This window comes from Diceros bicornis, chromosome 5 (assembly GCF_020826845.1).
Source record: "Diceros bicornis minor isolate mBicDic1 chromosome 5, mDicBic1.mat.cur, whole genome shotgun sequence".
Taxonomy (NCBI): Eukaryota; Metazoa; Chordata; class Mammalia; order Perissodactyla; family Rhinocerotidae; genus Diceros; species Diceros bicornis.
In genome coordinates, this window is record NC_080744.1 from 58,614,658 (window position 1) to 58,635,066 (window position 20,409).

Consider the following 20,409-nt stretch of genomic DNA (forward strand, 5'->3'; position numbering starts at 1 on the left):
GGCTATTATCACCATGTAGAATACGACCCCATGCATGCAGACAATGTGGGAGAGTTACAATTTCAGACCGCAACAGACAAACTAGCTTAGGAGCACCTGGAAGCTCACAGGCAATGTCTGGTAAGAGAGCTTGGGCGGAGGCTCTGTCTCACAGCAAGAATGTGCCTCACCAAACATGGATTCTTTAGGGCTTCCCCTTCTATATACCTCATGTCATTCCTAAGAATGCATTCAAGAAACCTTTCCAGGAGTGTAAAAGAGAGGCTCCAATATCTCATTAGCTGAGTCAGCCCTTGGCCCACTATATTCTCTTATAGGAAGGAGAAAAAAGACAATAAACAAAAAACAAACATACCAAAAAAACCCAAACAACAACAAAATGTCCATCTCTCCCCCAAGAAGGAGCTCTCTTTTTCTGTGAGACTCATATCCTACAGACACAGGAACCAGCTGAATCAAAAAGAAAAGTCACAGATTTTTTCCAAAGTAGCTGATTTCCAAGTTAGAGACCAAGCTGAAGAATGTGAGATTATCTGGCAATAACTATCCTTGGGGTTGTGAGGAGTAATCTAAACAGTGATACAGTAACTCTGTCCTCCTACCTCTGTCCCTTTCTGTCTGATGATAATATCTGATCATATTAACTTGGGAAAAAATTCACTCAGCTAAAAGTAAAGAGATATTTTGGATACTGTGGGATACAGTTGTGATAGGAGGAGTCAGCAATGAGGTGGGTTTGAAAGGAAAGAAGGAACAGATTAATTCTTGGGTATAGGTCTGCCCCATCCCCACCTTGCGGATCTAGTTCCCCAGTCTGGGTGGTTATGGCACAAGGTGGCATAAGGAAGCCATTCAGTGTTCCTAAGGCATTTTGTTTGGCTTTGCCAATCCCAGCCTAGTCTGGTCCGCTCCCCTAGCATGTGGACTGGAGAGAGGGACTCACCACAGGTTGAGCATTTTCAGGCAGCTACAGAGTGTGTAAAGAGAAAAACACAGAAAGGAAGAGAGAAAGAGAGAGATATTAGTCCACAGAGGTGAGATGGAAGCGACTCCCTGTGAGCCATGCAAACATGCAGAATGTGTCTGTGTTTAGTTTCTTCCTGTCAAGGTAGGGTGAGTAGGCCCAGGCCACCTGGTCCCCACACTAAAGGGGAGGGGGCAGGTGACTGAAAGAAGCATCAAGGTGGCAGCTGGATCTCAGTGAGGGGTAAGGTAAAACAGAAAGAGTTGGTGGGAGCCCCAGGGTGGGCTTTCCTGGGCAACTTCCAGGAAGGTAGCAGGAGAAAGAACAATGATCCTACCTATAAGAATTCACTTAAGCACCAAGGCCAAGCCATTTTGGTTCCCACATGAAATCTTACTGTGCAATTTGTTAACCTCCCAACTATTCTGAGGGAAAGCAAAGTCTCTAGGCTTTTTCTAAGTCCAACATACCTGACCAAAGCAGCCAGCAGTTAGCTCTTCCTCTAGAGGGGAGAAAAGGCTTAGGAGACACTTTACCATAGTAGGAGATGACTCAGAGGAAGAGGGTCACTGCTCTGGATTAAGGCATAATTGCTAGAGAAGGGCCTGAATCCCATTCTTATTAATTTTGGAGGAAAATGAGGTCCACATTTGCTAAGTAAGTCAATGGATAACCAAAAATTTTTGTGTTCTTACCACAACAAAAATTAACCAAAAAGCTGCCTTGCCTCACTACCCTTCCAATCATACTTAAACAGGGATATGTGTCCTTTAGCTAGAGAAAAAGGAAAGTTAAATGTTCATTTTATATATAGAACAAAAACCAAGACCCTGTTATTTCTCTCCTCCTTTACACAAAACAAGCTGGGTGAGGAACTCAAAATCAAAAGCCTAGAAGTGAAGGTGTCCCACAGTCTCCCCAGTACCCTAGTTGACCCTTAATATAGGCAACAGCCCCTTTCTCCCACAAGCAGGCTGCATGGACAAATGGCATCACAGCTGCGCGCAATGAGGGGTTGCCTGGGACGCCTTGTGCTTCTCTAGCTGTGACTTCTTCCCATGAAAATGATCAAGAAGGTGGACACATGGCTTCCCCCTCCCTCCCCCGATACACATAGAAAGCCATGAAGAAAAACACATGGCTGCACCCTGACAGTTCCCTGGGCAAGATGGACTGGCAGCTCGCGAAACCACTAGGAAAATCAGCACACAAAATACCCTCAACTATGAGCTTTTGGACGACATTTGGTCAAATACAATTGCTCCCCTCTGGTTTCCACATCGTTCAGAAGGCCCAAACCTGGACTGGTGGCAAAGAGGCACAGAGGTCCTTTTTGGTAAATGGGGAGACTTTAGACTCTCTTTACATCCGAGAGTTTAGATTATACCAGAAAAGAATACGCCAGATTGAAATCTGTTTGTGTGAATGGCCCCCTATCTTACACACAGGACACAAACACCACACTCACATACACAATTAGTGTACACATTTACCAAATGAAATGAGATGAATGGGTTCAAAAGATAAACCTCTATAGGGCATATTATAAGACTAAAGCCCATTCAATCTTGGTATTCAAAGTATACTACTAAATCTAGAGCTAAACTTCTAAGCTTCAAAGTAATAGCCACAATGGTGACTTGGGAGTGAGGTGGGGGTGGGAATGGGTACAGCCATCTTTCAAGCCCAGACAATGTTTGGATCAGACCACATCTAGCACAGTGGTTCCCCACCTTGGCTACACATTCGAATCACCTGAACTATAAAAATTCCTGATGCTCGAGCCATATCCCAGATGATATCTCTGGGGCCAGGATTCAGGCATTTGTGTTTTCTAACATGCCCCAAAGTACAGCCAAGGTTGAGAACCCAGAGGGTAGGAGTACTACATTGTGTATTTGAGAGAATGCAGTTTTGTCATGGAAAGTGAAAAATCGTGAGTACCATCAAAATCTCCAAAGTCTCTGAGAATAGGGAGCATGTTTCCATACTCAAAATGGTCTCCTCCTGGCATTAAAAACTCCCCGTGCCCTCCTTATGTATGAGGGCCTTATATAAACCGTGGGAGTAGCATCTGAAGCTGCTTACACTTAGCAGGGACTCAATAGTAGAGAATCCAAGTCATCCTTTTTATCTTTTGTTTTTTATCCACTGGATAGGAATCCTTACATCCTGGCTTTCCAAGGAAAGGACCTCTTGAATGCAAAGTGAGCTCCTCATATAGAGGGGCAGCAGAGCAGAGTAGTGGGCAGGGGGGACAACCATGCAAAGTGTATCTGACAGCAAGGAGAATGCAAGTGTTGATCAGCCTCTCACCATCTTATACCCAGAAGTATAAACATGTTCTGGCTTGTACTTAGGCTATCTGGGGGCTCAAGAGACCTCTTAGGGCACAGTATCACTATAAATATGTTGCCTACTTCTGAGAACAAGATACTGCAATAGCCTGAATGTTCTCAAAGGGTTTACAAGAAAGGTCATCCATATCAAGCTTGGCAGCAGGTACTGATTTGCAAAGGACTTCTCTCTCCCTATCTCATGTCTTCTTGGAGTTTAAATCTGGATCTGAATTTGGGATGGGGCAAAAAGGGAAAGAAGTAATAGAAATGCTGCTTTTGCAGCAGAATCAACAGTTATTTCACCTTCCACCCCATAGTCTAAGAGTTCAAACACAGACCATGCAGAGAGCACCAAAGGGCTGGTGGTATGTGCAGGGCAAGACATTCACATGCAAGGGAAGCAGAAAGGGAGTAGGGTAACCTCCTTACCCTACTGGGATTAGTGTGAGTTCCCTTCCTTCCCAAGACTCTTTCACTCACAGGTACAGAGCCTATTTTTCTTGTCTGGCTTATCTGAGTTTCTCTGAATCCAGAATCACTCAAGTGAGAACAAAATGGCCCTGAAACCCCTGCTCCAGGACTATACACACAGAGTGGTTAGTCAAGAACCAGAAATCTAATGCTATTCAGCATGACCCATGGTTTATCTAGATAAGCAGATATTTCTCTGTGTCCCACAGGAAGCAAGAAGTTCCAGGGCCCCAAGAGGCTCACGACTACTCTCTGTTGTAGCTTTTACATCATGATTCTTTTAGTTCACTATTTTTTGCTCCACGTGGACCAGAAAAATGTGACTGCCTTCCCAGAAATCACAGCTAAAGAAGGGCAGCAGCGGCTTTAAGGTACCATGCAAAAAATAAAACAAAGGAAGAAAGCTGTGGACACAAGCATGAGGAATCCAGTCTGAGATGAGCAGCACACAGAGAGGAAGAGACAGAGAAAACATTTTTCAACCTATGACTCAAGAGCCCCCTTGCAAGATGAACGTACTTAGCTTCCTCCACCACCTCCACCTCAGCATGAGCTGTGATTGGTGCATTGGAGTGGGCTCCTGTGGGGTCATCGACATTCAGCTCTCCATTGGTTGAGCTAACCACCTGAAACAGAAAGATAGAGTGTGAAAGACACCATGGCAACAGGAGCCTCCTGCCAGCACCAGACAGGGTCACTAAGGGAGATCTAGTCTCTAGCTTAGGTACTAGCCAGGCAGTATCTGGAATGTTTGTTTTCCTGGGTTGAGGGGCCAATTGTCCTAATTTAGGGAAGGTTTCCAGACTCACATCATGAGACAACACAAAATTCAATGATGTAATCATAGAATGATGATGATAACTTCCACACTGAATGCCTACTCTGTGTCAGGCACTATTCTACATGTGTGCGTGTGTGTAAATTTAATCCTCACAAAAATCCTATGAAATAGGTCACATTACTCTCTATAATTCCACTCCTCTCAGCTACAATTATATATAGACTCAGTGATGATGTTAAAAAAAATCCTAAAAAGGAAACCAAAAGGGGGTATCAGAAACTACAAGCAATCACACTTTCCTTCAGAAATTTCTTCGTGGCTCTGACCATTAGTTTGAAGTTACTCAAATAACAAGACTGCCACATCCTCTCTGGTGAGAGGGCAGACGATAAGGAAATGTTTTCCCTTGGAAGACCAGTCTTATTTCAACAATCTTTATTTCAGGTTCAGTGTCATCCCATTTCTCACTGATGGTCCCCGAACTGTAACTGAAGGCTCTCACTCCTGTCATCTGGTTAATGTGGACCCGATCAGGCTTCTCTTGCTTGTGCAGCTGCTTCTGCCACCTGGTTTCATTTCCAGCACATGATTCCTGTTTATGTGGGTGCTGGGAAGTGAGAAAAGGGACCCCGCTGGACAAACCACTCTGCTGTTAAAGACCTTGGCTGAAACATGGGAGAGAACCACAAAATAGGATAAATGGTTCGGATATCATATGCCCTTGGATAAGTAACTTCATCTATTTGAGACTGTTTCTTACAGGCTGATGTGAGAATTATACAATAAAATGTATGAGACACTGTCTGGTACAATACCTGGAACACAGTAATGGAGGCAGCATAGAACAGTAAATAAGAAATGGGCTCTAGACTTAGCCCTGGGTTTGAACCCTAGCTCTACCACTTACTTGCTGTAGGTCCTTGGGCAAGATCCTCAACCTTTCTGTGCCTGAGCTTCCTAATCTGTGAAATGGGGATACAATGCTGCTTACCTAAGTGGGTTACTGTGCAGACGATCCACAGAAAGTGCTTAGCCTAGTGCCATGGTACATGATAATGGCTCAATAAATGTTCATATTGCTGTTATTCTCCCACCATAAATCTTTATTCCTATCTCTCTCTAGACCTGAGGTCCTCATCAGCAGTTAATCTGCAAAAATTTCCTGTACAGTCATAAAGAGGAAGGTTGGGGGCCGCGTGGTGGCGCAAGCGGTTAAGTGCGCACACTCTGCTGCGGCGGCCTGGGGTTCGCTGGTTTGGATCCCGGGTGTGCACCGATGCACCACTTGGCAAGCCATGCTGTCGCGGCGTCCCATGTAAAGCAGAGGAAGATGGGCACGGATGTTAGCCCAGGGCCAGTCTTCCTCAGCAAAAAAAAAAAAAAAAAAAAGAGGAGGATTGGCAGATGTTAGCACAGGGCTGATCTTCCTCACAAAAAAAAAAAAAGAGGAAGGTGGGAGGAAATATTAATATAAGGAGTCTTTGGGGTATTTATTCAAGGAGAAAAGAGCAGACAAAGGGAATACTGCTTACTAACAGTCTATGCCCACCATTATTTCTAAATCAGAAATATTTATTGTTCTTATTAATAATACACACTTTAACAAAAATTAAAACAATGCTGTACAGTTAGTCAAAGAAAACTACAACATTAAATTTGGACTTACTAAAGGGAGACCCAAATTTCTGCCAGTCATCAAATTTAGAATCTCTGATTAATGGAACCACCTGACCTTATTTACCTCCAGACATGATATAATAATTACTATATAACATTATCTATGCAGTATTCTTGCCCCCCTCCCCCAAAAAAGTTTTATCTGAATCTAAGTATGACAGAAAAACATAGACAAATACAAACTGCAGGACATTCTATAGGACAAGCGTGGACTATTCAAAAAAGACATATTTTAAAAACTGTTTTTTCTTTCTTTTAACACAGGGATGACTGTTATAGATTAAAAGAGATTGAGAGATTGAAAAAGACTGAAGAGGCATAACACCTAAATGCAATGTATGTACCCTGATTAGATCCTGAACACTATAAAATTGAGGGACAGTTGGGGGAAATGTGATATGGACAGTACATGAAATATTATGGAATTAATTTTCTTAAATATGACAATAGTGTTATTGGTTACACAAGAGAATGTCTTCATTCTTAGGAGATGCGGGCTGAAATATTTTGGGATAAAATGTAATGATGACTGCAATTTACTTTCTAAAGATTTATTTATTTATTTTCCCCCCAAGGCCCCAGTAGATAGTTGTATGTCATAGTTGCACAGCCTTCCAGTTGCCGTATGTGGGACACGGCCTCAGCGTGGCCGGAGAAGCGGTGCGTCGGTGTGCGCCCAGGATCCGAACCCGGGCCGCCAGCATCAGAGAGCACGCACTTAACCGCTAAGCCACAGGGCCGGCCCGCAATTTACTTTCAAATAGTTTAGCAAACCCCCTCCTCTCCCCCCTAACTCACACAGAGAGTTAAAGCAAATATGGCAAAATCTTAATAATTCCTTAATCTAGGTTAAGGATATACACAGGTTCATTACACACACACACCCACTTTTCTGTAGATTTGAAAATTTCAAAATAAAAAGTTGAGAAAAAATCAGCAAAAATAAAAAGTTGAGGAGAGAGGGTTTACAGATTGGAGAACCACAGCTCCTCAGGCTAACGCTGTTTTGTTAATTTCCTCAGCCTACATTTGCTTCTTGTGGGCACATTCTGGCCGCACACTAGCGCTAATACTAGTAAGTTCATTCTGTGGGCACAAGGGTTAAAAGAGAAATCATAGTAAGTTTCTTAATATGAACAATTCAGGAACTAGAAAAGATGTTAAATAAAATGTCTTGGCCTCTACTGACATAAACAAAGGAGTAAGCACCACTACTGTGAATTACTTGGTGACTTTGGGTTATGGTGCCTGCTCACAGCGTTTCACATGTCTCATACTCTAACTTCTCCTTGCTATGAATTGCCACTTGGCCCACAAGCAATGCCCTTGGACAATCTAAGGAAGAAGAGGTTATCCCCATTTTACAGACTAGACATCTTGTATTGAATCAGGCACAAATGGGAACCTTACCACCCACTGTCTAACCTTAAACTTAACTGCACCTAAAATATACTCAGGAATCAATGGCTACTAATCTGGCCCTTTAGAGCAGCCACTTCATTATTTCAGGTTGGAGGTACAGGTTGTCAAACCACTGAACTGCTGCCTAGATGCGCAGTGGAACAAACATTAGTGTAGGTGACCGACGGGCTGGATTCCAGGCCTACCTCTACCATCAACATCCTCTGTGAGCCCTGGTTTCTAATTCTGTAAGATTAGGCCAATAACCTTGGTCCTATCTACCACACAATTACTATGACAGTCACATACAATGATGTCTAGGAAAGCAATTTGAAAAACTGTAAAGAAACCTTATTAATGTAATGAATTATTAATTTTTTTTTTTTTTTTTTTTGTGAGGAGATCAGCCCTGAGCTAACATCCGCCAATCCTCCTCTTTTTTCGCTGAGGAAGACGGCCCTGGGCTAACATCGGTGCCCATCTTCCTCCACTTTATATGGGACGCCGCCACAGCATGGCTTACCAAGCAGTGCGTCGGTGCGCGCCCGGGATCCGGACCAGCGAACCCCTGGCTGCTGCGGCGGAGCGCGCGCACTTAACCGCTTGCGCCACCGGGCCGGCCCCTAATATTTTTAACAATATCATTTTTGTACTTTTTCTATTGAATTTTTTAGTAAAACGTCATTAAAAAATAAGCTTTATTTGTGTACCTGAAATACTGACATTTATTTTGCTGTAATCACTATTAAAATTAATCCCACATTCCTCTGGCTATATTACACAGGACCAAAGTAATTAATATCTTATAGGATTATCCATGAAAGAGATTAAGGTGAAGTATTATTCTGACCTTATTCCTTAATATCCCTTTTAGGAAACTCAAATATTTGACTTAGTCCCATTTTCAAAATGTTACTGTGAAGAAAAATCAGAGCTGTGTACCAAAGGAAGCAGTACTTTAGCTGATAATCAACATTTCAATCCTACTTCTCACAACTAATATATTTGGTAACTCTCTACTTTAGCTTCTCCATCTATAAAATGGGTATAATACTGACCTCAACAAGAGTTGTAAATAATTAAAAATTATAAAGATTTGAGCAAAGCAAATATTAGCTCAATGTTAAATGTCATTCTTAAGTCTTATGCCCTTGCTTGGTCACGGAGATTTCTAGATATTTCCTATATGTTTTAATTTAAACAACTTGAGAGTCATCTTTTTGAAAGAGAAAAACGCACTATCTTCTTGAATTTACGCCTTCCACGTATGGAAGATGTGTGGAAATACTGGAAGGATGGGAACCATAACGGGTCTGCCCATTAAAAAGGTTGGAATGGGAGTGTCCACGCACCTCATCAGAGCAAACTCTTCTCATTTTGGCATTCTGCATTCCCTCCCAGGGTCATGGTGTCTGCAGGTCATCCAGGTTAGGCCAAGCATGCTTTCACCACATTATCTTTGGAAAGTGACACAATTCAGGAATATGTGGGCATCTGTTGCTAGAAAGGTACTGCTAATTTGGTTTGCAAAAAGCACAGCCTTTACGAGTTTACAAAAATTGGTGCTAAAATCAAAGAGGCAGATACAGTGAGGAGCAGCAGAGCTTAAAGTAGTATTAGGGAAAAGGCACAATTGCCTGTCCTCTATCCAACTGTCAAGGAAGCTGGCAGAACTTAGTTTATAAAGAGTGGAGGGAGGGTGCATTTTGCAAAAGTGCTGCCAAAAACTAATTGACTCCAATTCTTTTTTTTTTTTTGTGAGGAAGATCAGCCCTGAGCTAACATCCATGCCAATCCTCCTCTTTTTGCTGAGGAAGACTGGCCCTGAGCTAACATCTGTGCCTATCTTCCTCCACTTTATGTACGTGGGACGCTGCCTCAGGATGGCCCGAAAAGCGGTGCGTCAGTGCGCGCCCGGGATCCGAACCCGGGCCGCCAGCAGCAGAGCGCGCGCACTTAACCGCCACGCCACGGGGCCGGCCCCTAATTGACTCCAATTCTAATCTAAAGACAACCCCTCACAGTGGACAATAGGAAACACTATCCAAATGAGCACCCATGTTCTAGGAACACAAATCTAGTAACCTAAACTGTTCAGATACATCTGACTATGTGGAGTTTCCTTTTCAAAATTATTATTTTTGTTTTTTTTTCTAATTACAAAGTAAGCATGTTTATTATAAGAAAAAAAATTAGAACATTAAAAAAGACAACATAAAAAGTGCAAGTTTCCAGTGACATCATCACAGGGAAGTAGCTCGTGGAAAATTCGGTGTATGTTCCTTGAGAACAAGGGTATGCAAAGCATTTATGTAAAAGGAACAATAGTAACTATTTTAGGTTTTGTGAGCTACAGAGTCTGTGTTGAAACTATTCAACTCTGCCACTGTAGTATGAAAGCAGCCACAGACAATATGTAAACAAATGAGTGTGGTTATGTTTTAACAAAACTTTATTTACAAAAACAGGAAGAGGGTGGGATTTGGCCCACTGGTTGTATTTGCCCACCCCTACCCTACACTGTTTCTTTTTTTTTCCTTCTGCATACACTAACATACGTGTGTGTGCGTGTGTATGTGTATTCTCTTTTATATAATAATTTTTTCATACATATGTGAAAATAAATAGAAACAGGGCCAAATTTTACACACTGTTTTATAATTTGCTTTTTCTGCAACACATCTTGGACATTTCCCATACTATCCAGAGATTTACCTCTCCTCACTGTATGGAAGTATTATATTTTAGTTAATGCTGAACTGATGAACATTGAGCTGCCTCTGATTTTTCCGGGATTAGAAACAAGCCAGCAATAAACATTCTAGAACTGGACTGTCCAATACAGTAGCTACTAGTCACGTGTGGCTAATGAGCACTTAAAATGTGGCTAGTCCAAATTGAGATGTTCTGTAAATGTAAAAAACACACTAGATTTCAAAGATTTAGTAAAAAATAAAATACATAAATAAGATAAAATATCTGTAATATTTTTAATTTCGACTTTATGTTGAACTATTTTAGACATATTGGGTTAAATATATTTTTGGTTTCACCTGTTTCCTTTTACTTTTTTCATGTGATTACTAGAAAATTTAAAATTACAAATGTGACTCATTTCTTTTAACAGTATTGTTCTAGAACATATATCTTTAGTATCTGTGCATTTCTGAGGGATATGTATCTGAAACTAGACTCACTGGATCAAAAAGTGTAGATATTTAAGATTTTAACAGATATTGCCAAATTACCCTCCAAAATAGCTGTAATTCACATTTCAACAACAGTAGATGGATAGGCTGTTACTAAACTTACAAATTTTTGTAAATGTGATAGACAAAAACTGTTATGTGTATATATGTACATATAATATTTACATTAGGTTTTATTTTATCGAGTCATATAAGCACCTTGTGTAAAGAATCAACTGTTTCTACAAGGACTGTCAGGAAAAACAGCAGTCTCTCCTCCACTCCACCATTTTCCCTTCCTCTATAGCTGATTCCTTTGTTTTCTACCTCCATATCTCTGAATGACACGCACCTGAGTCATCATTTTTAGGCATTATGGTCACCTTTTCCATCTTTCTATTCTTCCATTACAGTTTATACTGTCATTTTCACTAGATCAATTCTTAGTGTTTACATTATGACTATTAAAAGCTATTTACAGCTGTGCCATAAAGTATCCCATGGTTATTTTTCCTTCCCTGTATAATTTGTTTTCCTTGAAGTTAATTATCTTTTAAAATTTATCTTTACTTAGCTTTTTATACATTGGTTGCTAATCACTGATTCTAACCAAACTCTCTGCAATTTATCTAAATAGCTACTTTCAAGATATTCTGACATATCAGTATCCTAGTCATTTCATCATTTTGGTAAAATTGCTCTCAAAGCCTCCTGACCACCTCTGTTTGGGACAGGCTGTCCTCTTCTACGCCCGCATCCTGGGATCTCCTAACTTTTTACCACTATATTGGAGAGTCCCTTTGCTTCTTTCCTGTGTTGAATCTCTTATTTCTTGGATTCCATATACTCCTCTTTCTTGGTTTATTCACTCATTTTCACAGTGCACACCCTCCTGCAGCTTCATAAGAAAGGGTGCATGAGAAGTAAAATTTTTGAGACCAGGGATGTTTGAAAACATCTTTATTCTATTTTTTTGTGTGTGTGAGGAAGATCAACTCTGACCTAGCATCCATGCCACTCCTCCTCTTTTTGCTGAGGAAGATTGGCCCTGGGCTAACATCTGTGCCTATCTTCCTCCACTTTATATGGGACGCCGCCACAGCATGGCCTGACAAGTGGTGCATCAGTGCGCGTCTGGGATCCGAACCCGGGCCACCAGCAGCAGAGCACGCGCACTTAACCACTACGCCACGGAGCCGGCCCCACATCTTTATTCTATATTCCAACCAGATAGACAGTTTGGCTGAGTACAGAATTCTAGGTTGGAAAAAATTTTCCTTCAGAATTTTGAAGGCACTGTACATTGCCTTCTAACTTCCAGTACAGCCATTCAAAAACAGAAGTTACATATACTAATTCCTGATCCTTTCTTTGCATGTGACTGTTTTTTCCTTCTGGAAGCTTGAAGGATCTTCTCTTTGTCCTCAGTGTTCTGAAATTTCACAATGATGTACTCTAGTGTTGTTCTGTCATCCGTTATGTTGGGTACCCAGTGAGCCCTTCTGATGCTGAAACAAGTCTCTACAAGTTCTGTGAAATTATTCTCTTAATGATTTCCTCCCCTCCACTTTATCTGTTCTCTTTCTGGAACTCCCACTGGAAACTGGACCTCCTGGGCTCTCCTTAAATCTTATATTGTTTTCTACTATTTTCATTTCTCTGTCTCTTTGCTCTACTATCTGGGAGACTTCCTCACAACTTTATCTTCCAAACTATTAAGTTTTAAATTTTTGTTTACAATATTATGTTTTTAATTTCCAAGAGCTCTTTTTTTGGTTTCCTCTTAGAATGTTTTTTTTTTTTTTAACTGAGGAAGATTCGCCCTGAGCTAACATCTGGGGCCAATCTTCCTCTATTTTGTATGTGGGTCACCGCCACAGCATGGCCAACGAGTGGTATAGGTCTGCCCCTGGGAATCTGAACCCCACAAACCAAACTTAACCACTATGCCATGGGGTCCACCCCTAGAATGTTCCTTTTTAAAATAGCATCTTGGGGCCAGCCCGGTGGCGCAAGTGGTTAAGTGCACGTGTTCCACTACAGCGGCCCGGGGTTCGCCGATTCGGATCCCAGATGCGCACCGATGTACCACTTGGCAAGCCATGCTGTGGCGGTGTCCCATATAAAGTGGAGGAAGATGGGCACAGATGTTAACCCAGGGCCAGTCTTCCTCAGCAAAAAAAGAGGAGGATAGGCAGATGTTAGCACAGGGTTGATCTTTCTCACAAAAAAAAAAAAGCATCCTGGGGCCAGCCTGGTGGCATAGCAGTTAAGTGCGCGCGCTCCACCGCAGTGGCCCGAGGGTTCACAGGTTCGGATCCCGGGCGCACATTCACACACCGTTTATCAAGCGGTAGGCACAGACGTTAGCCCAGGGCAAATCTTCCTCAGCAAAAAGAGGAGGATTGGCATTAGATGTTAGCTCAGGGCTGATCTTCCTCACACACAAAAAAATAATAAAATAAAATAAAATAAAATAAAATAGCATCCTGTCCTTGCTTCACAGTCGCAATATCTTCTGTCTCTAGGGATATTAATAACAAGGGTTTTTTGTTGCTGTTGTTTGCTTTGGTCTCTATCTTATTAAAAGCTTTCCTCAGAAAGCCTGATAATCCTTGATTGTCTGCTCATATATTTTTTTCTTTTTTTGTGAGGAAGATCAGCCCTGAGCTAGCATCCATGCTAATCCTCCTCTTTTTGCTGAGGAAGACCGGCTCTGAGCTAACATCTATTGACAATCCTCCTTGTTTTTTTTTCCCCAAAGCCCCAGTAGATAGTTGTACGTCACAGTTGCACATCCTTCTAGTTGCTGTATGTGGGACGCAGCCTCAGCATGGCCGGAGAAGCGGTGCGTCAGCGCGTGCCCAGGATCCGAACCCAGGCCGCCAGTAGCGGAGCGCACGCACTTAACCACTAAGCCACAGGGCCGGCTCTGTCTGCTCATATTTAGAAGTGGGAGACTGCACAGTTAATTGGCACTGTGAGTACAGGAGTGGCACTTTTAAGTGTGGATTTCACTGCAGAATGATGTGGCTGGGCCATTTCATTAGGAAAACCCTGTTGTCAGTATGCTCAGATGTTTTCTTTCGGCCTGGTCAGATTCCCCAGAGCCGACTCAATCTCCTGCCTGGAAGGTACATACCTGGCTATCAGCATTCTGAAGCACTAAATGGGGAAAGCAGGCAGTCAGGATGTACATATTCATTTAATCTCCCTTTTTTCAGTATAGTACTCTGTCCTCAAATGTGCCTCATATCCTCTAACCCAGAGACCCTCTATTTTGCCCACTCCAAAGAATAAATCTTTGGTCTTTGCTGGGGAGGGGGAAAGAATCTAGGGATCTCTGGCTTTCAATCAATCTTCTTTATTTTAGCACATGCCCCTCCACACTCACAACCCCTCAAGGGCCAATTTCTGAGCCTTCTGAGAATTCCCCCATGTAAATAGGCTCTCAGCTTTCCCCTCTCTTGGCTCAGGATTCAGTTTTCTTGGGAGTCCTATGTCATTTAATAATTGCCCATCTGCTTTGCAGCTTCTAACATTTAGTTCTTGTTGCTTCCTCTTCTGTTTTCTCCATCCTTATACGGATTTATGCCTTTAAAAAAAATCCCTTTGTCATTCTTTTACTGCTGTTTCAGGAGCAGGTGAGAGTAGATCTGTGTGTTCAAGTCATCATTTTTACCTAGATGTTCCTATGAGGTTTTTACAGGGCCAAAGCTGTCTTCTAACTTTCTGTGACTAACACGATCTTCAGTGAATCATTCCATGTAAAAGCATATCCTAGACAATCAAGCCTATTAAGACGTATTTCTGTGCGCAAAAGGCTTGTCTATTCCTTTATAAGAATTTATACTTGGTAGCTCTGGGTTGCACTTGTGTGCCCAAACTGATGGTGTCACTTACTAGTATGAGAAAAATATTTAGGTTAAGATTAGTAAGACAATGACATATAAGAAAAGTTAAGAGACACAAGATGTTCTTATGTACTAGAGAGAATAGAAATTTAAAATAGTCCAAATGAAATCAGAAATAATTCTCCAAGACCACACTTATTCCAGGGAGAAAAAAGAAACAGCCCAACTTCTTGGGTACTCACTCAGAAACGGCTGACTTGGACCAATTAACATTCTCACCTTATGTGCTAAGGCACATGGAATGAGCTACATATGCAGTCCTCTATCCAAAAAATACTTATTTTATACGTTTCAGGTCTTTACAAATTCACAGACTTGACACTACAAATTCACAGACTTGACACTAATAGACTTCTACCTTGATGTTATTTTTATGGTTTATCATGAGTGGATCAAGGTAGTAGGAGTGGTTTAACCAGAAATCATTATCAGAAATCATACAGACATTTCTTAATCAATGAAAACAACCAGCAATCATCTCAACAAGTGACTCTTACAAGTCCACGTAGGCAGAAAATCAGCACACAGATATTCAGTTAACTATAAAGGGAGCTCAACCTTGCTATAAGTTTCTATCTGAAAGGAACCCGAGTTTCAGAAGCAAGCCAAGATTCTACCAGCCAAGCTGGGAAGGCCAGGAAAAGGCAATAAAGGCAGTAAGTACCTGCACTGATCCCCCATGGCGGTCTGCAGCCAAGTGAGACGTCAGGTACGAGGTATTGGTCTGCCGGCTGGGCTGGATTTCCCACTCTCCTCGGCGCTCTGACGATGCAGTCTGCTCAGGCATTAGGAAGCATGAGAGCAAGATATGGAAGGAAAGGTGAAGCAACAGCAAGCAATAACAAAATCAAGTACATTAGTGACCCTGAAGGTTTTGTTTTTGTTTTGGATTTTAAACTAACAACCGCTGCAAGGCACTGAGGAAGAAGTTAGCTTGGCTATATTCATTTCAGCCTAATGAGCCAATACATGACAATCTACAGCATACCATCCTCACTCAGACACAAACAATAATCACCAAAGAGGAAAAAAAAATCAAAAGCTGGAATCATCTTTTAGCTTCCATATTAGTAAAACTTCAGTAGACACTAAGCAGAATGTTAAGATTGTTGGACAAAGGAACCATCATACTTACAAATCATTTCACTGATTAAAGATCTAACTAAATAAACAGTAGTCAATACAGAAAATTCTTAGCATTAGGAGTCAAGATAATATGCCTTTTCCTTAAATAGGGAGCCCACTACTCTCAACATAAACCTACAGGAGACTTTCAACTAAAATAAAATGAGCAGCGGCAGTGGCTGGAATATGCTTTCTTATCTACAAGAATGAACAAAGTATCTCTTCAAGAGCAGGTTGATTAGTCAAGAATATGAAAAGATGGGGGAAAAAATAAGGCTACAATGTTTTTATTTTATTTATTTATTTTTTTTTAAAAGATTTTATTTATTTTATTTTTTCCGCCCAAAGCCACAGTAGATAGTTGTGTCATAGGTGCACATCCTTCTAGTTGCTGTATGTGGGACGCGGCCTCAGCACGGTTGGAGAAGCGGTGCGTCGGTGCGCGCCCGGGATCCGAACCCGGGCCGCCAGCCGTGGAGCACGCGCACTTAACCGCTAAGCCACGGGGCCGGCCCTACAATGTTTTTCTGATTCCTCTAGCTAACAGCCTCTAGGCTAGAATTAGAAAAAGTTTAGATACGACTACCATGAATTATTTTCTTCTGGAAAGCAAAAGGCAGATCTTTTCCCAGGAAAAGGAGGGCTTTCAATTCAAAACCTTTTGGAGTTCTGCTTTCACCCTTGCTTTCATTCAGGCTCTCTTCACTCCTTCATTACCTGTTTTTCAGATCTCACACTATTCTGATCTTGCTCATATGTGATTTTTGTTCTGAAGAATCTGTTTAGATGCCTCTTCCCCTGTGCCAGATGGCTGAGGAGGTGTTAACATCATGCTGTTCAGCTGTAACAGTCCTAAGGCTCTACAAAAATGAAAAATGAGGAGTTGGAGCGGCAGCAATGAGCGATTAGTAAATCAGATTTTAATTGCTGCTAATATAAACAGCAACAGGGGTTGGGATGTGATATTGCTGCTCTGCATGAAAACCAGTAAGAATGCTATAAATCTTAGAAATGTTCACAGCTATAAATGTTGTATGCTTCAAAAAGGAAAAGGAAGAGTGAAGAAGTAGTGGTTTGAGGCTCCATACTCACTCTCCCCCTTCTGTATCTCATTGACAAGAGTTGTTTAAAGCTCATCTGTAAGTCACCAAAAAGACTTTTCCCATTAAAAATCAAAAAAGCCTCATACATGAGCTACAACTTACTCATCTTCTTTATTAATGGAATATGAAGTCACAGGGGTAACAGCACTATGAAGGATCCTGTTTTCTGAGTGCTCAGGGGATGAGCGTATTCTGTAACAAGGTAGCTGTATTAACTTGCTTGCTACCCACTCTTAGAAAAGAGAGGTTTGGTTTTTTACAGCTAGTCACATTTGAGAGAATCAAAGCCACCCAAAATATCCTCCCCTCCAATTATTTCTGCCAAGAGAGGTTCAGATGTTTCATTTTCCAAAATAAGTCTGTGGTTTATACCATAATCAAACTATTTTATAAACTTATTGATAGTATCCATACCCTCAGAGCACTTAATCTCATTTATTCTCACCACTAGAGATCTGAGTATAAATCTGTTCTTCTAATATTATAAGTAATATCTATAACTAATATCTACTAGTGATAGCTTCTTCAGTTCTCTCTAGGACTTTTTTATTTTTTATAATATTGAAGTAGAATATTTAAGCTCCTAAACTACTATACAAAACTGTCAGTTCTCAAAAGATTTAAATGGTTAAAAAATATCCAGACATTTATAAGCCTTTTGGTGTTGAGTTCTACGATACATGTTCAGTACAATTACTTCGCTCATGAACGCTCTCTGTTTTGCATTTGCTGTTAAGGCAGATAAAACTGAAAATGGCAAATGTACATGAAACACTCACATGCTTTTAAGCTTAACAAAACCCTGGAGAGCTGATCAATGATTATTTCCATTTTTACTAAAATACATATCAGAAGTCTGGTTTGATGCTACTGTCTGATTCACAGGGCTGTGTACTTGTTTATATTCATTCTAGCTAAGCAAATAATTTGCTGGAAGAATTAAAATTTTTGTCTAAATGAAAATAGCAAGACATTTTTCAAAGGCCTAAAAGTCACACTCCATCTCTATCCTCAAAGCAATGCACTATTTACCTTTTAAAGAGAGAAAAATATGTTACATTCCAGATTACTTCATAAATGCTTCCACTGTGACAAATAAAGAACACACTGCACCATACTATTGCCCTCCAATGCCTTTTATATCCACTGAAAGCAACAAAACCAAGTGACAGACGTGAACCCAGGGTTGTTGGTTTATTACTCTGGGAAATGTTTTTCATCATAATGCTAAACTCTATGGCTATTCTTTTCTGGAATTTAAGGGCTTGGACTGGTATCTAGAAGTTGATGTAGCAGAAAAGGTCATTTGCCAGTTTCAGAAAGTGCTTGAGTGCCTAGGAGCTAGATAAAACCAAGGAATGTCAACAACTACAGTCTTCTGCTAGTGTACCTTCCCCTGAAAAGTATTCTAGGCAATGCTATGTACACAGGGGTTATAATTAGGCATAGTCAGCACAGGAGCTAGTTACACTAAGCAAACCAGTAGAGGAGATAGGCATGTAAACGCTTCACTCGTTAAAGATCACTCATGCACACATGTCTATCTAAAAGGCAATGAGGAGCGTCCATGGGTAGAAGAGTCATTCAGCAAAATCAATCTCTCTGCATTACTTGAAAGGCAAAGGTCCATATGGAGTGTGTAAATCCCCAAAGGCAGGAGCAGGTATCTCAAGCAGTGGAAATTCCTTGGGGGAACACTTTAAAATCTTCAGTTGTGATTGTACTACCCGTGTGGAAATGCTTGGTTTACTATCCAGTAGGTGAATGTGGAAACAAGAAAGCAGCAATCCCGCATAGCATAAATCAAAGGAAAAGCTAACAAAAAATACTTAAGGGAAAACATAGAAGCCTGGTGTAAAAAGTCAAAACCACCACCTGTGCCTAGGGCAGGGGAAACAAATCTCTCCCATCAGTCATTTGGCAGAGATTAATGGACAGACAGTGAGGAGAATGACAAGAGGGCAGGAAAATATAGTCTGAAAATACCTCAGACGCCACCCCATCTATGGCTTGAAAATATTTCAAATTCTTATTGGAGATAAAGCTACTGCTCTGAAGCAAAAGGGAGGCAAACATCTTTCTCCTGTTGTAACAAACAAGTCACCAATCCTACTCTTTAAGTTATTTGAAAAATTAACTTTGATGACATTTACAAAGAACTTTATCCATTTCACTTTATAGCTCCCCAAATACTTTATTTATTTTTCTATTATGTTTTTTTGTGTGTGAGAAAGATCAGCCCTGAGCTAACATCTGCCAATCTTCCTCTTTTTGCTGAGGAAGACTGGCCCTGGGCTAACATCCATGCCCATCTTCCTCCACGTTATATGGGACGCCGCCACAGCATAGCTTGTCAAGCAGTGCCTCGGTGCGCACCCGGAATCCAAACCGGCGAACCCCGGGCCGCCGCAACAGAGAGCGCGCACTTAACCGCTTGCACCACCGGACCGGCCCCTCCCCAAATACTTTAAAAGTTGCCATCTATACAGAACATTTTGGCCTCTGATGTCTGTCTTCTAGGCATCATTATATAATTACATAATTATAGTATTTAACTATAATTAACAAGAATAGAGACTGAAGAGTACCAAAAGGTTAGCAATGAATACACTAAATTACATTCTGTCTTACCACACCTGTAAGACAAAAAAAAAATTTTAATGTAGTAGGGGTAAGATGGAAGAAGAAAGAAGGGGGCAGGAAGAACAGTAAAGGAAGCATCTTAAAAAAATTTAGGAGGTATATTAGACCTTAGAAATGAAATGAAAAAAAGCTGGCAGAAATATTGAAATGTATACTTTAACAAAACTAAAAACTTCCTTCTATTAAGCTTATGAAATAGAACCAATTTTCCTATGCCAGACAGGGGTTATTCTTGCAACGTGTCACGTGTGAATAGTGAGTTCCTGTATTCCACAAACTTGATGAAATATCAGGGATGTTTGAGAATCACTGATAACAACTTAGAAAGGATTATTCCCAAGTTCAATACTATGCAGGCCCACAGAGACAGCAGTATCAATTCTGTGAAGCTCTGAGAAAAAACACAGGAACCACCCAAGAGGTTTGAAACTTTCTACTCAAACCCTGCCCTATTATTCAAAAACAGTATAAGACACCTCCCCTAGGGAAGGATAATTTATCTAGGTAGAATTACTCTAGAATCACCTTCCTACAAGGAGGTGCCTCAGAACACAGGGTGTCTGCTGAAATACAAAATACTGAAGAATGCACATAGACGGAAAACTTTTAATATGGAATTAAGAGCAGAGATGAGCAGCAGCAACTAGGTGATAGAATGGGAAAAGCTAAGAAAAGGACTGTATTTCAGTGTTGCACTTGCTTGTTTTCAATGTCTCCCTTGGAGTTAAGGTGCCAGAAATGAGGAGGAAAAGCCCCATTCTGCACTGAGCTCTATGCTGGAGGGTGGCAGGGCGAGTGTGCAA

At 41.1% G+C, this 20,409-nt stretch overlaps 1 protein-coding gene across 12 annotated transcripts in view; it reads right to left on the reverse strand.

Moving 5' to 3' along the window:
- Positions 1 to 20,409, reverse strand: part of CSNK1G1 (casein kinase 1 gamma 1) — a 205,215-nt gene that overhangs the window by 9,044 nt on the left and 175,762 nt on the right. For 8 of the 12 annotated variants that reach the window (XM_058541808.1, XM_058541801.1, XM_058541804.1 and 5 more), the window contains 2 exons: positions 15,400 to 15,510; positions 4,294 to 4,400 (listed from right to left, as the gene is read on the reverse strand). The exons of 1 other annotated variant lie outside the window; for it this stretch is intronic. In XM_058541808.1, coding sequence (XP_058397791.1) covers positions 4,294 to 4,400; positions 15,400 to 15,510 — 218 coding nt within the window. Of the gene's footprint in view, positions 1 to 4,293; positions 4,401 to 15,399; positions 15,511 to 16,382; positions 16,721 to 20,409 lie in introns of those variants that run through there. 3 more of the 12 variants (XM_058541805.1, XM_058541806.1, XM_058541809.1) reach the window with 3 other exon arrangements.